Raw genomic sequence first — 13,363 nt, forward strand, 5'->3', positions numbered from 1 at the left:
GCTGCCAAGTGAAGTGGTGAATACGGGCTCAATTCTAACGTTTAAGAAAAATTTGGACAGTTACATGGATGGGAGGTGTATGGAGAAATATAGACTGGGTACAGGGCAGTGAGACTAGGCAGAATCATAGTTCAGCCCAGACTAGAAGGGCCAAAAGGCCTGTTTCTGTGCTGTTTATGGTTCTACGGGAGCTTCAACAATCCCTCTCCAAGGTTCCCTCCCAGTCAGGCCCCCTTCACCCCCTTCCTCTCCCCAATCAGGAATCCTACTCCCCTCCACTATTCACTGCAATCCTTTCTCCTCTCCAATTTGCAACAGGCCCACTTCTCTGTGTTTTCACTCCCCAATCAGATAGTATTGTTCCATTTCCATGTCTTTCTATGGTTCTGTTTGAAGCATTAAGCTTGTGATCAACAATCCCTTTAACACACATGGATTAGCCTGCATAATCGTACGAAAAATAAGCATTACACTTACCCAGTACACATGTGAATTCTGTGCTTCCTGCAATTAAATCAAGCATTGAGAGAATGAATAAAAACTCTTGGCAGGCCATTTGCAACTTTTAGACAAGGAATAATACATTTCATCAGGCCAATGAGGCCTATTTCACATGTTCATTCACTTTTAATGAAATATCACAAGGCCCTTTCAAGCTGCCATGTAAAATAGGGTTAACCGGGCAATTTGTGGCAGCTTGATAGGGTCCGACCCGGTCAGCGTGGTGGTCCTAATCCAACTGAGTCCCTGACCTACCTCAGAGGTAGTCAGGGAACCCAGGTAAACTGAACTAGATTGTGTCCACCAGCAACTTGAAAAGGAAAATGGCTGACCTGGTCACTCCTGTGATGTCAGTGCTTGCGCGCTGGCATCACAGGGAAATCCTTGGCTGAAGTACCTGCCGCGATCGGGGTGGGGGTGGGGGGGGGGGGGAGAGAAGAGAAAGTGGAAGACCCGTGAACTTCCGCTGCTGCAAACGCCACTCTGGTTCAGAGTAATGGCTCAACCTTCGCGGCAGTGGGACGTTGCGGGGGTGGGGGGTGGTGTGTGGTGTGCGATTGACAGGGTGGGTGCTGATTGATGATTGGGATGGTGACTGACTGCCAGTGGTGGTGGGGGGGCAGGGGAGACTTACTGAGAGTGAGTGCATGATGGTCAACTTACTGTGTCAACATGGGGGCAGGATCCCCCTTAAATCACTGGGTTGGCGATTTAATGGGTTGATCCCCCTGAAGTTTAAAAATGCTTCCAACACCTTTTCCCCAGTAATCGTACCCGAGTCCCAGGATAGCTCCCAGGTACTGCAGTTTAAAAGAGCCTACAGTCTCCTAAACAAGCGCTCAGCTACCAGATGGTAGCATTCCTCAAGTTATTACCTCAGATGTGAAAGCAGCTGAAGATGGAGTTGGAGATGGCCTGGAGGGGCACCAGGTCACCGTTGCTTAGGGACTTCCCTTGCAACAGGCAACACAGAAAATATTCCAGACCAGCAGAGGAATTATTTATGGACCAGAGTCCTCTGTGAGGGATTATTTTGATGGAGCACTCCCCATCAATGTTGGCAACAGAGCCTCCAAACTTTGCACCCCTGACCCTTGGATTTCCCACTGCCAACTTCCCACGTTCTCCAGTTTCAACCTTTTCGATCTACAATAAACTTACAGCCAATCCTCAGTCATATCTTAGCTCACTCAATCCATCTCCTCAGTGAGGTGACTGTAGGTTCCCTTCTCACTCCAGAGTTACAGAAAACTCCTGGTCCAGTCCACTCCCACCCTACTTAGTTCCTCCAATTAAAAGGAAGGTTCAATCTTCAACTCACCAAGAGAAAGCAAACAGTAAAATGAAATTCTTGAGATTGATCAATTCAGAATATTTCTAACCGATGAAATGGCAGAGAGGAGTTATATTTCATCTATGTATCAAATATTACAGGATGGTATGGATAAAAAGGGTTGGGATAGATCTAAAAGTAAATGGGAAGCGGATACTGGTTTTATTTTTTTCCGAGGATGATCGGTTAGATATCTGTTATGATAGTGTAACTAGATTGATAAATACACGTTATGCAATGATTAACTATAATTTTCTACATCAATTATACTTAACACCTGAAAAATTAAAAAAGTATGGATTTGTGTTTTAGATGTGGTAATTCTGTTGGAACTTTTTTTCATGCTGTTTGGTCATGTACATATGTACAATCTTTTTGGAAGAAAGTTCAATTGTTTCTGGAATACCTGTATAAGATTAAAATACCTTTAGATCCAACAGTATTTTAATTGGGTAGTTTGCAACCTCTGAAAGGTTTGGGATTAAATAAATTTCAACTTGCTTTTGTATATTTAGTTTTATCTGTAGTGAAAAAATGTATTGCTAGTACATGGAAAGATACGAATATGATTGATATTACTAGATGGCATAATGAGATGAAATATTGTTTAATAATAGAAAAAATTACGTATGTTTCATGTGATAATTATAGTTTTTTTATTAATAAGTGGTTGTTATACTCAGAATATTTACATTTCAATTTATGTTGATTAGATCTTAATATGTATGTTTAATTTTTTAAAAATATTTTTTCTTTCTTTATGGCTCTCCTTAGGAGAGTTGACTGAGGGGGGGGGGGTTCTTTTCTTTTAACGTCCATGTTTATGGTTAATTGTTGTGTATGTTATGTAATATTTGTTTTTTGAATGAATAAATAAAGTTTAAAAAAAAAGAGCTTGCCTTGCCCCAGTCTCTATGCACACCATCCTGATTCCAGAATAACGGCAGTTATTGCCACAGAGTAAGCCCATCACACAAACTTGGGATACATGGAGCAATCATGTCATGTTATTTAGTGAAAACCCCATTTTACATTTCCAGCTTCATACAAAGTTTATATCAAAGCCGTGGATTGAAGCTCATATTAAGTGCAAACTACAAAATGAGCAAGTAAATCTTATTGCAAGTTTCACCAGAAATTATGAAAACACAAAGCCAGAGAAACTCAGCAGGTCAAACAGCAAAGATAAAGATACATTTACCAATGTACTGGGCCTCAGGGCAAAGTTTTGTCCTGTTGAGTTTCTCCAGCAATTGTGTTTTTACTTCAATCACGGTGTTTGCAGACTTTTGTCTTTTATTGCACCAGGTCCAGGCGAGCCTTACCCGCATCCCCATGTAGAAGGGTATAACTGTAACCCGAATATTCTCCGTTGTTTCCCGATGTACATCGGAGAGTTCCAGCCAGGGATGGTTCCTCTCTTGCCAAGCACGTAAAGTGTCTCTGGCTACAAACGGCAAGGCTAGGGGATTAAACATGACAGCATTTCAATCACAGATCCACTTCATCGGGACAAACAAAACAGACGATACGTTTCAAAGAGAAAGTTCAGCTTTCTCACCCTCTCACCAAGAGGGCTGTGGAGAGCTCTGCAGGCGCAATGACTACCTGCTCTCACACAAGTCTCAACCATCAAAGCCGAGCCCAATCTGCACCTGCCCCATCCTGCAGGCTAGGCCACGAGGCCTGACCAGGTTTATGCCACGAGCTCAAATGGCCGTTGTTCAGGATGAGCTCTGACAGGAGCCGAACCAAGATCAAATTCAAGCCTTCCCATTTGTACAGGCTGCCAGTCTATTCACCAGAGAGAGGTTTGCAGTTGATCCTACCGGATTCCACTACATACATCGAACTAAACCACTTGAATATTGGGAATGGCACAGATGTGGGCAGTGACATTGCAATATGAACCAAACACAAATAGCTGTGCACAGCTGTTTCTTCCCCCATAATACAATATATTCAGAGAGTTGACACTTCACATTACAACTGTACAAGACGCTGATGAGAAAAACCTATGGCCTATTGAGGGTAGTTCTGATCACCCATGCTATAGGAAAGATGTCATTAAGCTGAAAGGGGAGCGCAGAAAATATTCAGGAGCAGGGCTTGAGTTACAAGGAGTCTGGATAGGATGTGTGGATAGGGGTGTAGGAGACTGAGATGGGTGACCTCATACAGTCATTGGGAGCAGAGACAAGGTAAATGATCAGTCTTTTTTCCCAGGGTGGGAAGTTACAAACTACAGGTTTGGGGGGGGGGGGGGGGGAAGAGGGACCTGAGGGGAATTTTTGCCACCCAGAGAGTGGTAGGGAGGTGGAATGAACTGCCAGAGAGAGTGCTGGAGGTGGGGAGAATTCATATGTTAAAAGATCCTTAGACGAGTCCATCGATAGGAAAAGTTTGGAGGGATCGGGGCCAAAAAAAGGCAAATTGGACTAGTTTGGGTCGTCAACTTGGTTGGTATGGACAAGTTGGACTGTAACGCCTGCTTCAAACTATGACCAATACAGCTCTCTTGCCTTTCAATGTTGCTCAAAGTAACACAAAATGAGTACCAGAGAAGAGGAAATAAATTGCTGGAGGAATGTTTCAAGTCAAGCAGGCACCCTTGGGGGGTGGTGGGGATAATTGATGTTTCAGGTTGAGACCCTACATCAATAAAGATCAAACATCAAAAAAAAAAATTAATATGTTAGAGAATTTTGAGATTAAGAAAGAGATGGCATTGGGTCTTTCGAAGGGCAGAGTTTGTAGGGATCTTTGCCAAGATCTCTGTACCATTACTAGCAACAGGCAAAATTCTGAAGAGCAGCCTTTGTTCAAGGAGGAAAACAAGGATAATCCTGGGAATTATATGCCAATGCACCTCATCAGTGGTAGGGACATGGATAGTTGGAAATGGGATTTATGTACATTTGGAAAAGGCATGTCAGATTAGGGATGGTCAGTGTGGCTTTGTGTGGAGCAGGTCACGACTAACAAAAGTATCTATTTTGAGGTGGTGATAAAGGTGGTTGATGAGGGTTGGGCAGTGGATGTTGTCTACATTGACTTCAGTAGGGTAGACTGATCCAGAATGCAGATGCATGGGATCCACTGTGAATCGAGTGTGGATATAGAATTGGCTGGCCCATCGAAGCCAGGAGGTAGTGGGAGTATTATTCTGGCTGGAGGCCTATGGCTAGTGGTTGTCCTCAGGGATTGGTGTTGGAATATTGTTAACTGTTGTTTGTGATATTATACAAGTGACTTACATTAAAAAGTAGTGGAGGAGTTAGTAAGTTTGTAGATGACACCAAGATTGATGGAGATGTTAACATTGTACAGGGCTATCAAAGAATATAGTAGGATGTAGAACAGTTTCAGATGTAGTCAAATAAATGGCTTATAAGAGACTCACCTGGACAAGTGAGATGTTTCACTTTGGGAGGTCAAAAGTAAGGACAATGTACACAGTGAGTGTTAAGGCTCTTGGAAGCATTAACATGCAGAGGATCGTGTAGTTCAGAACCACTAATTCTTGAAAGTGGTTAATTGAGCAGGGCATTAAGTCTAAAAACAAAGAGGTGATGATGCCGCTATATGAGCTTTGGTGAGGCCACACAGAGTGTCATGTCCAGTTCTGGTCACCCCATTACAAGAAGGATGTGGAGGCTTTGGAAAGGGAACAGAGGGCATGAAAGGGTAGGAGTAAGAGGTTGAACAAACTTAGGTGTTTCCTCTAGAGCATAGGAGGCCGAGGGGAGACCTGGCAGTAGTTTATAACATTTTGAGAGGCAATGGTAGGGTAAACAGAACTTTTTCCCCAAATAAAAATGTTACTTCCTAGAGAATATTTCTTAAGGTGAAGGGCAGGTAGGCCGTTTAAGGGAGATGGGCAGGGCAAATCTATCTATTTATTTATTTAATTAAACATTGCATGGCGGTGCCTGGAACATGCTCCTGGAGTAGTGGGAGAAGCAGATACTAAAGCAGGGGTGGCCAAATTGCTTAATGTAAGAGCCACAAACGATAAAGCTCAGATGCTTGAGAGCCACCGGATATGAACAAAATTCACACATACGTTTTTATTGTTACATACACATTTTGTTACAAAAATTTTATATTAAATGCAATAATATTTATTCATGCATGTAGTTTTTAAACTGTTAATTTGCATTAATTTCAGTAATCACAGACACAAATGTGTAAAAAATGTAAACCAAAAAAATTAGAGATATTTTAATCAGATTTCCACCTCAGAAAATTAGTCGGGTAGGCGAAAGGGGGAGACACCAGCAGCGCGAGTCGGGTGGGCGAGGGTCGAAATTTCTAGAATTTTGTATTTTCCACGAGCTGCATATTAAAGGTCAAAGAGCCGCATGTGGCTCGCAAGCCATGGTTTGGCCACCCCTGTACTAAAGCATCATTTACACAGGTGAATATGCAGGGGACAGAGTGACATATGTCGTGTGGAAGCAACAGATTTGCGTTAACTTCAGCACCCACAGAGGCTCAAGGGCCCTGTTCCTCTGATATAAAGAAACTTACAGCTTCAAACAAGAAGCTGAAACTGCAAAGGTGATGATGCCTGCACACATCAGGGACTTTAACAAACCTTTGGTGGAGTCATACAAGAGAAACCGATCAAACAACTCATGCTGGATGGGACTTCGATCTGATGAATTGTAAGGCAGGATATCCTCGTGGCTCACGTAGTCCAACCCTAGCAGAAGACAAAAGCTCACGTCAACAGATGACTCGTCTTGACAGCAAAGGTGTCAGTTGTAGGAACAAATGTCCCCATCTCTGAGTAGAATCACCCAATTGTTACATTAATATGCTCACAAACTAGAAATTCCACACTCACCAGTTCCAGCCTTCTCAGCTCAAGATAATTCAGAACATTTAACTCTAACTGCTTGGCTAGAGTTGTGGTTTGAAGGAAGAGTCTCAGTTATATAGCTTGAAAAAAGGTTCTTGGGTCCAACTCACCTATGCCAACTCAAGTGCCAACCTCATCTGTGTCTGCATTTGGCCTCCATCCTTGAGTCTAAACCTTTCTGAACCATGCATTTGTCCAAATGTCTGTAAACTTTACAAATCGTCTCTGCCTCTGTTACTCCCTCTGGCAGTACGTTCCATACACTCACCCCCGTCAGGCCCCCTTTAAACCTACATACTCTAGCTTTAGATTAAGCCTATGGTGGGAAAACTAGTGTGATCACATCCACCCTCAATTTTATAGACCTCAATAAGGTCACCTGTCAGCCTTCTTCACTCTAGGGAAACAGTCCCAGCCTATCCATTCTCTCTTTACAATTTAATCCCCTAGTCCTGACAACATCTTGGTGAGTCTTTTCTGCTCCCGCTTCATCTTAACCTATCCATCCTGCAACAGGACAACCAGAAGCACACACAATATTCCAAGTGCAATCTCCCCAAAACCTTGCTCAGCTGTATCGCAACTTCTCAACTCCTATACTCAATACTCAGTGCTACAAACTGATGAAGGTTCATCACCATCTCAATAGTGTGGACACTTTCATGCAACTACATACTAGTATTGTTTTACAACACTCTCCAAAAAGGCAACAACCTCTATTAATGTGGAGTGATTACATTCAGTATGTGGAAACAGCCAGATCTCAAGAGAGAGCAGTTCGTTTTTTTTGTTTATATTTTTTTATTTTTCACACTATGAACCATATCAACCAAAATATGTTCAAACGTTTCTAATTACACAGTGGTCTTTTCTCCCTTTTTTCCCCCCTTTCCCTCCCTCCCCTCTACCCATCACCCTCCAAAACCCATAAATATTCAACATATACAATACAATAAAACCATAAAACAAAATCTTCACACAAAGGAAAGTAAACAAGAAAAATGCCTCATCTATTTATTACACACTGAATCTAGTCGTTTTGTCTTCTTATCATTTTCGTTCTCATTTTAGAGGATGGAGGTTGTAGGCAAGCTCTCTCTGATATGTTCCATGTACGGTTCCCAAATTTGTTCAAACATTGTGACTTTATTTTTTTAATTATATGTTATTTTTTTTCCAATGGAATACATTTATTCATTTCCATGTACCATTGCTGTACCCTCAGGCTCTCTTCCATTTTCCAAGTTGACATTATACATTTTTTTTGCTATCGCTAAGGCGATCATAATGAATTTTTTTTGCACTTTATCCAATTTGAGGCCTAATTCTCTACTTCTTAAGTTACTTAAAAGAAATATCTCTGGTTATTTTTTGTAATTTTATTTAGTATCTGATTTAGTTCTTCCCAAAACATATTGAGTTTCGTACATGCCCAAGTTGCATGTAATGTTGTTCCCATTTCCTTCTTACAGCGAAAACATCTTTCTGATAATGTTGAATCCCATTTTTTTAATGACTGAGGAGTAATATATACCCTGTGTAACCAATTATACTGTATCCTGCGTAACCTTGTGTTTATTGTATCCTTCATAGTTCCAGAACATAACTTTTCCCATACTTCATTTTTTATCTTTATGTTTAGATCCTTTTCCCACTTCTGCTTAGGTTTATAGTTTATTTCATTTTCCTCATCTTACAGCTTAATGTACATGTTGGTTATAAATCTTTTAATTATCATTGTGTCTGTAATCACATATTCAAAGCTGCTTCCTTCAGGTAATCTCAAGCTGTTTCCCAATTTATCCTTTAAATTAGCTTTCAATTGATGATATGCAAACATGGTACCATGAGTTATTTCATATTTGTACTTCATCTGTTCAAATGTTAATAAATTATTTCCCAAAAAACAATTTTCTTTTCTTTTGATTCCTTTTCTCTCCCATTCTCTAAAGGAAAGGTTGTCTAGTGTAAAAGGGATTAGCGGATTTTGCGTCAATAATAATTTTGGTATTTGATAATTCGTTTTTTTCCTTTCTAAGTGGATCTTCTTCCATGTATTAAGTAAATGATACAGTACTGGTGAGTTTTTATATTGCACTAGCTTTTCATCCCACTTATAAAGTATATGTTCCGGTACCTTCTCCCCTATTTTATCTAGTTCTATCTTCGTCCAGTCTGGTAAAAATCTGATAAATACCTTAATTGTGCGGCTCTATAATAATTTCTAAAATTTGGTAACTGCAAACCACCTTGATTATACCTCTCTGTTACCCTTGGATTCCTCCCTTTCCACAAGAATTTCCTTATTATTCTCTTTAGTTCATTTATAAAAATTCCTGTTAAAGGAATTGGTAACGTTTGAAATAAGCATTGTATCCTTGGGAACATGTTTTTATTAATGCAGTTTACCCTCCCTACCAACGTTAGTGGTAATCCTTTCCAATGTTCTAAGTCTTCCTGCAATTTCTTTATTAGTGGCTGATAATTTAGTTTGTACAAGTGGCTTAAGTTATTATCTAACCTGATCCCTAGGTATCGGATTTCTTGTGTTTGCCATTTAAATGTTGGTTTCTTATTTCCTTGAACTGCGTGGATTAGATGAACAAGTTTAAAGACATTGTCCGCTGTTCATCTTTTCTTAATAAATCCAGTTGGATCTTGTTTTACTATTTTAGGTACACAATCGGCCAATCTGTTTGTTAATAATTTCACTATTATCTTATAGTCTGAGTTAAGAAGAGATATTGATCTATACGATGCTGGTGTTAATGGATCCTTTCCTGTCTTTGTATTACTGTAATTATTGCTGTCTTACATGAATATGGCAAGTTTTGTGTTTCTTCTACCAGGCTCATTGCTTCTAGGAGAGGAGGAATTAATAACTCTTTAAATGTTTTATAAAATTCTATTCGAAATCCATCTTCTCCTGGTGTTTTATTGTTCGGCAGCTTTTTAAATATATCCTGTACTTCCTCTATCTAAAGTAGTTTTATTCCTCCTCTTGCAATTTTGGCTGTTCAATTTTAGCTAAAAATTCCTCTATTTTATCATCTTTCCCCTCGTTCTCAGTTTGATACAATTGTTTATAAAATTCCTTTTCTGTACTGACTATCTCCCTTTCCAACTGCTCTATTTCCTGATTGTAATCCTTTTTCATCTAAGTCACGCAACTTATTATCTGCCCTCTAATGAAGGCTTTAATTGCATCCCATAATATAAATTTGTCTTTCACTGATCCTGTGTCTATTTTAGAGAGTGCAGAGGTCTAGTTGGATTGTAGAGCTTATACAAGAAGGAACAATTGCACTGAAGGGGGGTTTAAAAAAACAGAACTCAACGAATCACAGGGGTGAAAGTCAGCACTTGGACCATGGAAGTTTAGACCTTAAATAGAAGATTATGGATGGGAGGAAGGGAAAAATTAGATTGTTGTGGATAAAGTTTATATAGTTGGCACAACAATGTTGGCTGAAGGGTCTTTGCTGTGATTTTATGTTCTAAACGTTCTGGGGAGGGAGTTCCAGATTTTAGACATAGCAATGACAAAGGAAGGTCAATACAGGGTGGTGAGCAACTTGGAGGGAAACTGCAGCTACTAGTTCTTCCTGGATGGGTGTGTGGTGTTAGAGGAGCCTGGGTGAGTAACTGCAGTACACTTTGGACATAGCACACACTGCAACCAATGTGCACTAGTGGGAGTGCATAGCAGTGTGGTTCATGCAGTGCCAATGAAGATACTTTGGATGGTGCTTTGCTTCATTTGAACTTGTCGAAGACAGAAAATCAGAGAGAGAGCTCTAATGGCAGAGAAAAGTTTTTAAAATAGGCAAAAAAAGATCTGTCTCAACCTTGTTAACAGAAGGAGTCAAGTGATGGAGTAGTGACCGGGAAGAAAATACCAGCCCTCTCCAGAAAAGTTAAAAAAAGGTAGGGAAAAAACAAAGTCACTAACACAGAAACCATAAAGTGAAAGTGAAAAGAAAATGGCTGCAAAGAAAGAAAAACCAAAAACAACAGGAAGAAAAGAAGGAAGGACGTCGGAGGAGGAAGGTGCAGGCCTTACCGGTACGAGGAAGCCCGCTCCCTGAGGTCAGTGGAAACCCCGAACTCAGGACTACAAAGATGCCTCACGGAGCCAAACAAAAGTTCGCAACTGCTCATGCGCGAATCCTCGCGCATGCGCGAAGCACAAAACAAAGACAACACCGACAGAAGGGGGGATCAGCTGAGGAGTAAATCTCCACAGCTGAAACAGACAAGTTTAACACGACAGCAAGACTCTCAACAGGAAAACATAGAAAATAACAAGAACAAGAAGGAAGAGAATAAAAATAGGAAATCAAAGAAACAACAGGTGACCAACCCAGAGGAAGAAGACCAACACCAAGACACTTCTAATAAAAATAAGAAGAACAAAAATACCCAACAAAATAAAATAAATAACCCAACAAGAAACCCAGAAGAGACAGAGGTAAAGGACACAGATCCTGGAGTGGACCCAGCAGAAGAGGAGGAAGAACACAAAGAAATGGAAGATGAAGGGAAGGGCAAGTACATGGATATATATATTTTTTTAAGAATATATGGAAACTTTAAAAGAATGGCAGCCACAAGAATTCAGTGAAATAAAAAGAGTAAAAACTACAGAAGAAAAAATGAATAGATTAGAGATGGTCATGTCAGATATAGGAAAAAGGGTGGACAAGGTGGAAGAACGAGAAACAGCCATAGAAATGGAAGTAGAGGACTTAAAAAAGAAATTAGAAGAATCTGATAAAAAAGTTAAAGAGACACAAGAGCTGTTAGCTCAGAAGATAGATATAATGGAATATTTATAATAGAAGAAACAATATAAAGATAGTGGTCCTTAAGGAAGATGAAGAAGGCAAAAATATGAAGGAATTTATAAAAGAATGGATCCCCAGGGTCCTAGGAAGACCAGAATTACAGGAAGAAATGGAAATAGAAAGGGCACATAGAACATTAGCCCCTAAACCACAACCACAACAGAAACCAAGATCCATTCTAGTAAAATTTCTAAGATATACAACAAGAGAAAATATATTAGAGAAGGCAATGAAAAAAATAAGAGAAGACAAAAAACCACTGGAATACAAGGGTCAAAAAAAATTTTTTCTATCCAGATATAAATTTTGAACTCCTGAAGAAGAGGAAGGAGTTCAATGCAGCAAAAACGACCCTATGGAAAAAAGGTTATAAATTTATGTTAAAATACCCAGCGGTACTTAAAATAGTTATCCCGGGGCAGAAAAGCAAACTATTCTCAGATACGGAAAAAGCACGAAAATTTGCAGAACAACTACAAAACAGACAGAGAGATGAAGAGATGTAACAAGAACAAAAATGACAACTATATATATATATATATACAAATAAGAGAAGTAAGAACTAAGAAGGGAAAGAAAGGAAGTAAGGGGGGAATTAGGAGAGTGACCTTTGTTATATATGAAGATTAAAATCTTTTGTGGGGGGGCTGGGTGGGGAAGAATAACAGTCTCTGCGACATCAGTTGACGCTTGCGAGCGGATTCGCAAATCCAAATAGAGAGGGGAGATGTGGTTGCCCGACAAGGGACAAAGGGCAACTCAGAAAGGGGAGGGACTATTGGGGTTAAAGGAATTTTAGATATGAGAATAGTGGAAATATTTTGTGTTTTAGAAATGTTGTCTTATAAAGTGTTCAAAAAAAGAAAGCAGAAATGGATAAGAAGGGAAGGTGATGATGAGGAAACGGAAAGGAAAGATAAACAAAGTATGAAATGACTATGTTGAACCATGTGACTTTAAATATTAATGGAATACATAACCAAATCAAAAGGAAGAAACTGTTAAATTTACTGTAAAAAGAAAAAAATTAAATAGCATTCGTACAAGAAACACATCTAACTGAAGTGGAACACAAGAAATTAAAGAGAGATTGGATAGGACATGTAACAGCAGCATCATATAATTCAAAAGCCAGAGGAGTAGCTATATTAATCAATAAAAATGTACCAATCAAAATAGAAGAGGAAATAATAGATCCAGCAGGGAGATATGTAATGATAAAATGTCAGATATATTCAGAATTTTGGAATTTACTCGATGTATATTCACCTAATGAAGTTCAAAAATTTATGCAAGATATCTTTTTGAAGATAGCAGATACGCAAGGGAACATACTAATAGGAGGGGATTTTAACCTTAATTTGGACTCAAACATAGATAAAAATGGAAAAAAAACTAAACAGAAAGAGCAAAGTAACCAAATTTATCATTAAATCGATGCAAGAAATGAAACTTTTGGATATATGGAGGAAACAACACCCAAAGGAAAAGGAATATTCATATTATTCGGGTAGACACAAATCATACTCAAGGATAGACCTATTCGGAGGAGTCACGTGATGGAGTAGTGGCCGGACGGTGAACTCCAGCCCTCTCCAGAAAAGTCGGGAAAAACAAAGGAAAACACAAAGGCACAGAAATAAAAGTTACAGAAAAGTGAGTATAAAGGTGGAAAGAAGATGGCGACAAAAAAAGAAAAATCGAAAGCAACGGTAAGAAGAGAGGAAGAGAAGACAAAGGAGGAAAAAGGTGAAGGCCTTACCTGTCCGAAGAGGCCCGCTGCGGAGAGAGAAACCCGCTCCCTCAGGTCGGTAA

At 39.6% G+C, this 13,363-nt stretch overlaps 1 protein-coding gene across 1 annotated transcript in view; it reads right to left on the reverse strand.

The window, feature by feature from the left end:
- The window catches only part of LOC138750240 (polymerase delta-interacting protein 2-like), a 34,375-nt gene extending 23,495 nt beyond the window's left edge, over positions 1-10,880 (reverse strand). The window contains exons 1-4 of the mRNA XM_069912363.1: positions 10,820-10,880; positions 6,435-6,581; positions 3,160-3,296; positions 478-504 (exon numbers count right to left, since the gene is read on the reverse strand). Coding sequence (XP_069768464.1) covers positions 478-504; positions 3,160-3,296; positions 6,435-6,581; positions 10,820-10,880 — 372 coding nt within the window. The remainder of the gene's footprint in view (positions 1-477; positions 505-3,159; positions 3,297-6,434; positions 6,582-10,819) is intronic.
- Between the last annotated feature and the right edge of the window lie 2,483 nt (positions 10,881-13,363).

The sequence above is a fragment of the Narcine bancroftii genome, unplaced genomic scaffold (assembly GCF_036971445.1).
Source record: "Narcine bancroftii isolate sNarBan1 unplaced genomic scaffold, sNarBan1.hap1 Scaffold_1094, whole genome shotgun sequence".
Taxonomy (NCBI): Eukaryota; Metazoa; Chordata; class Chondrichthyes; order Torpediniformes; family Narcinidae; genus Narcine; species Narcine bancroftii.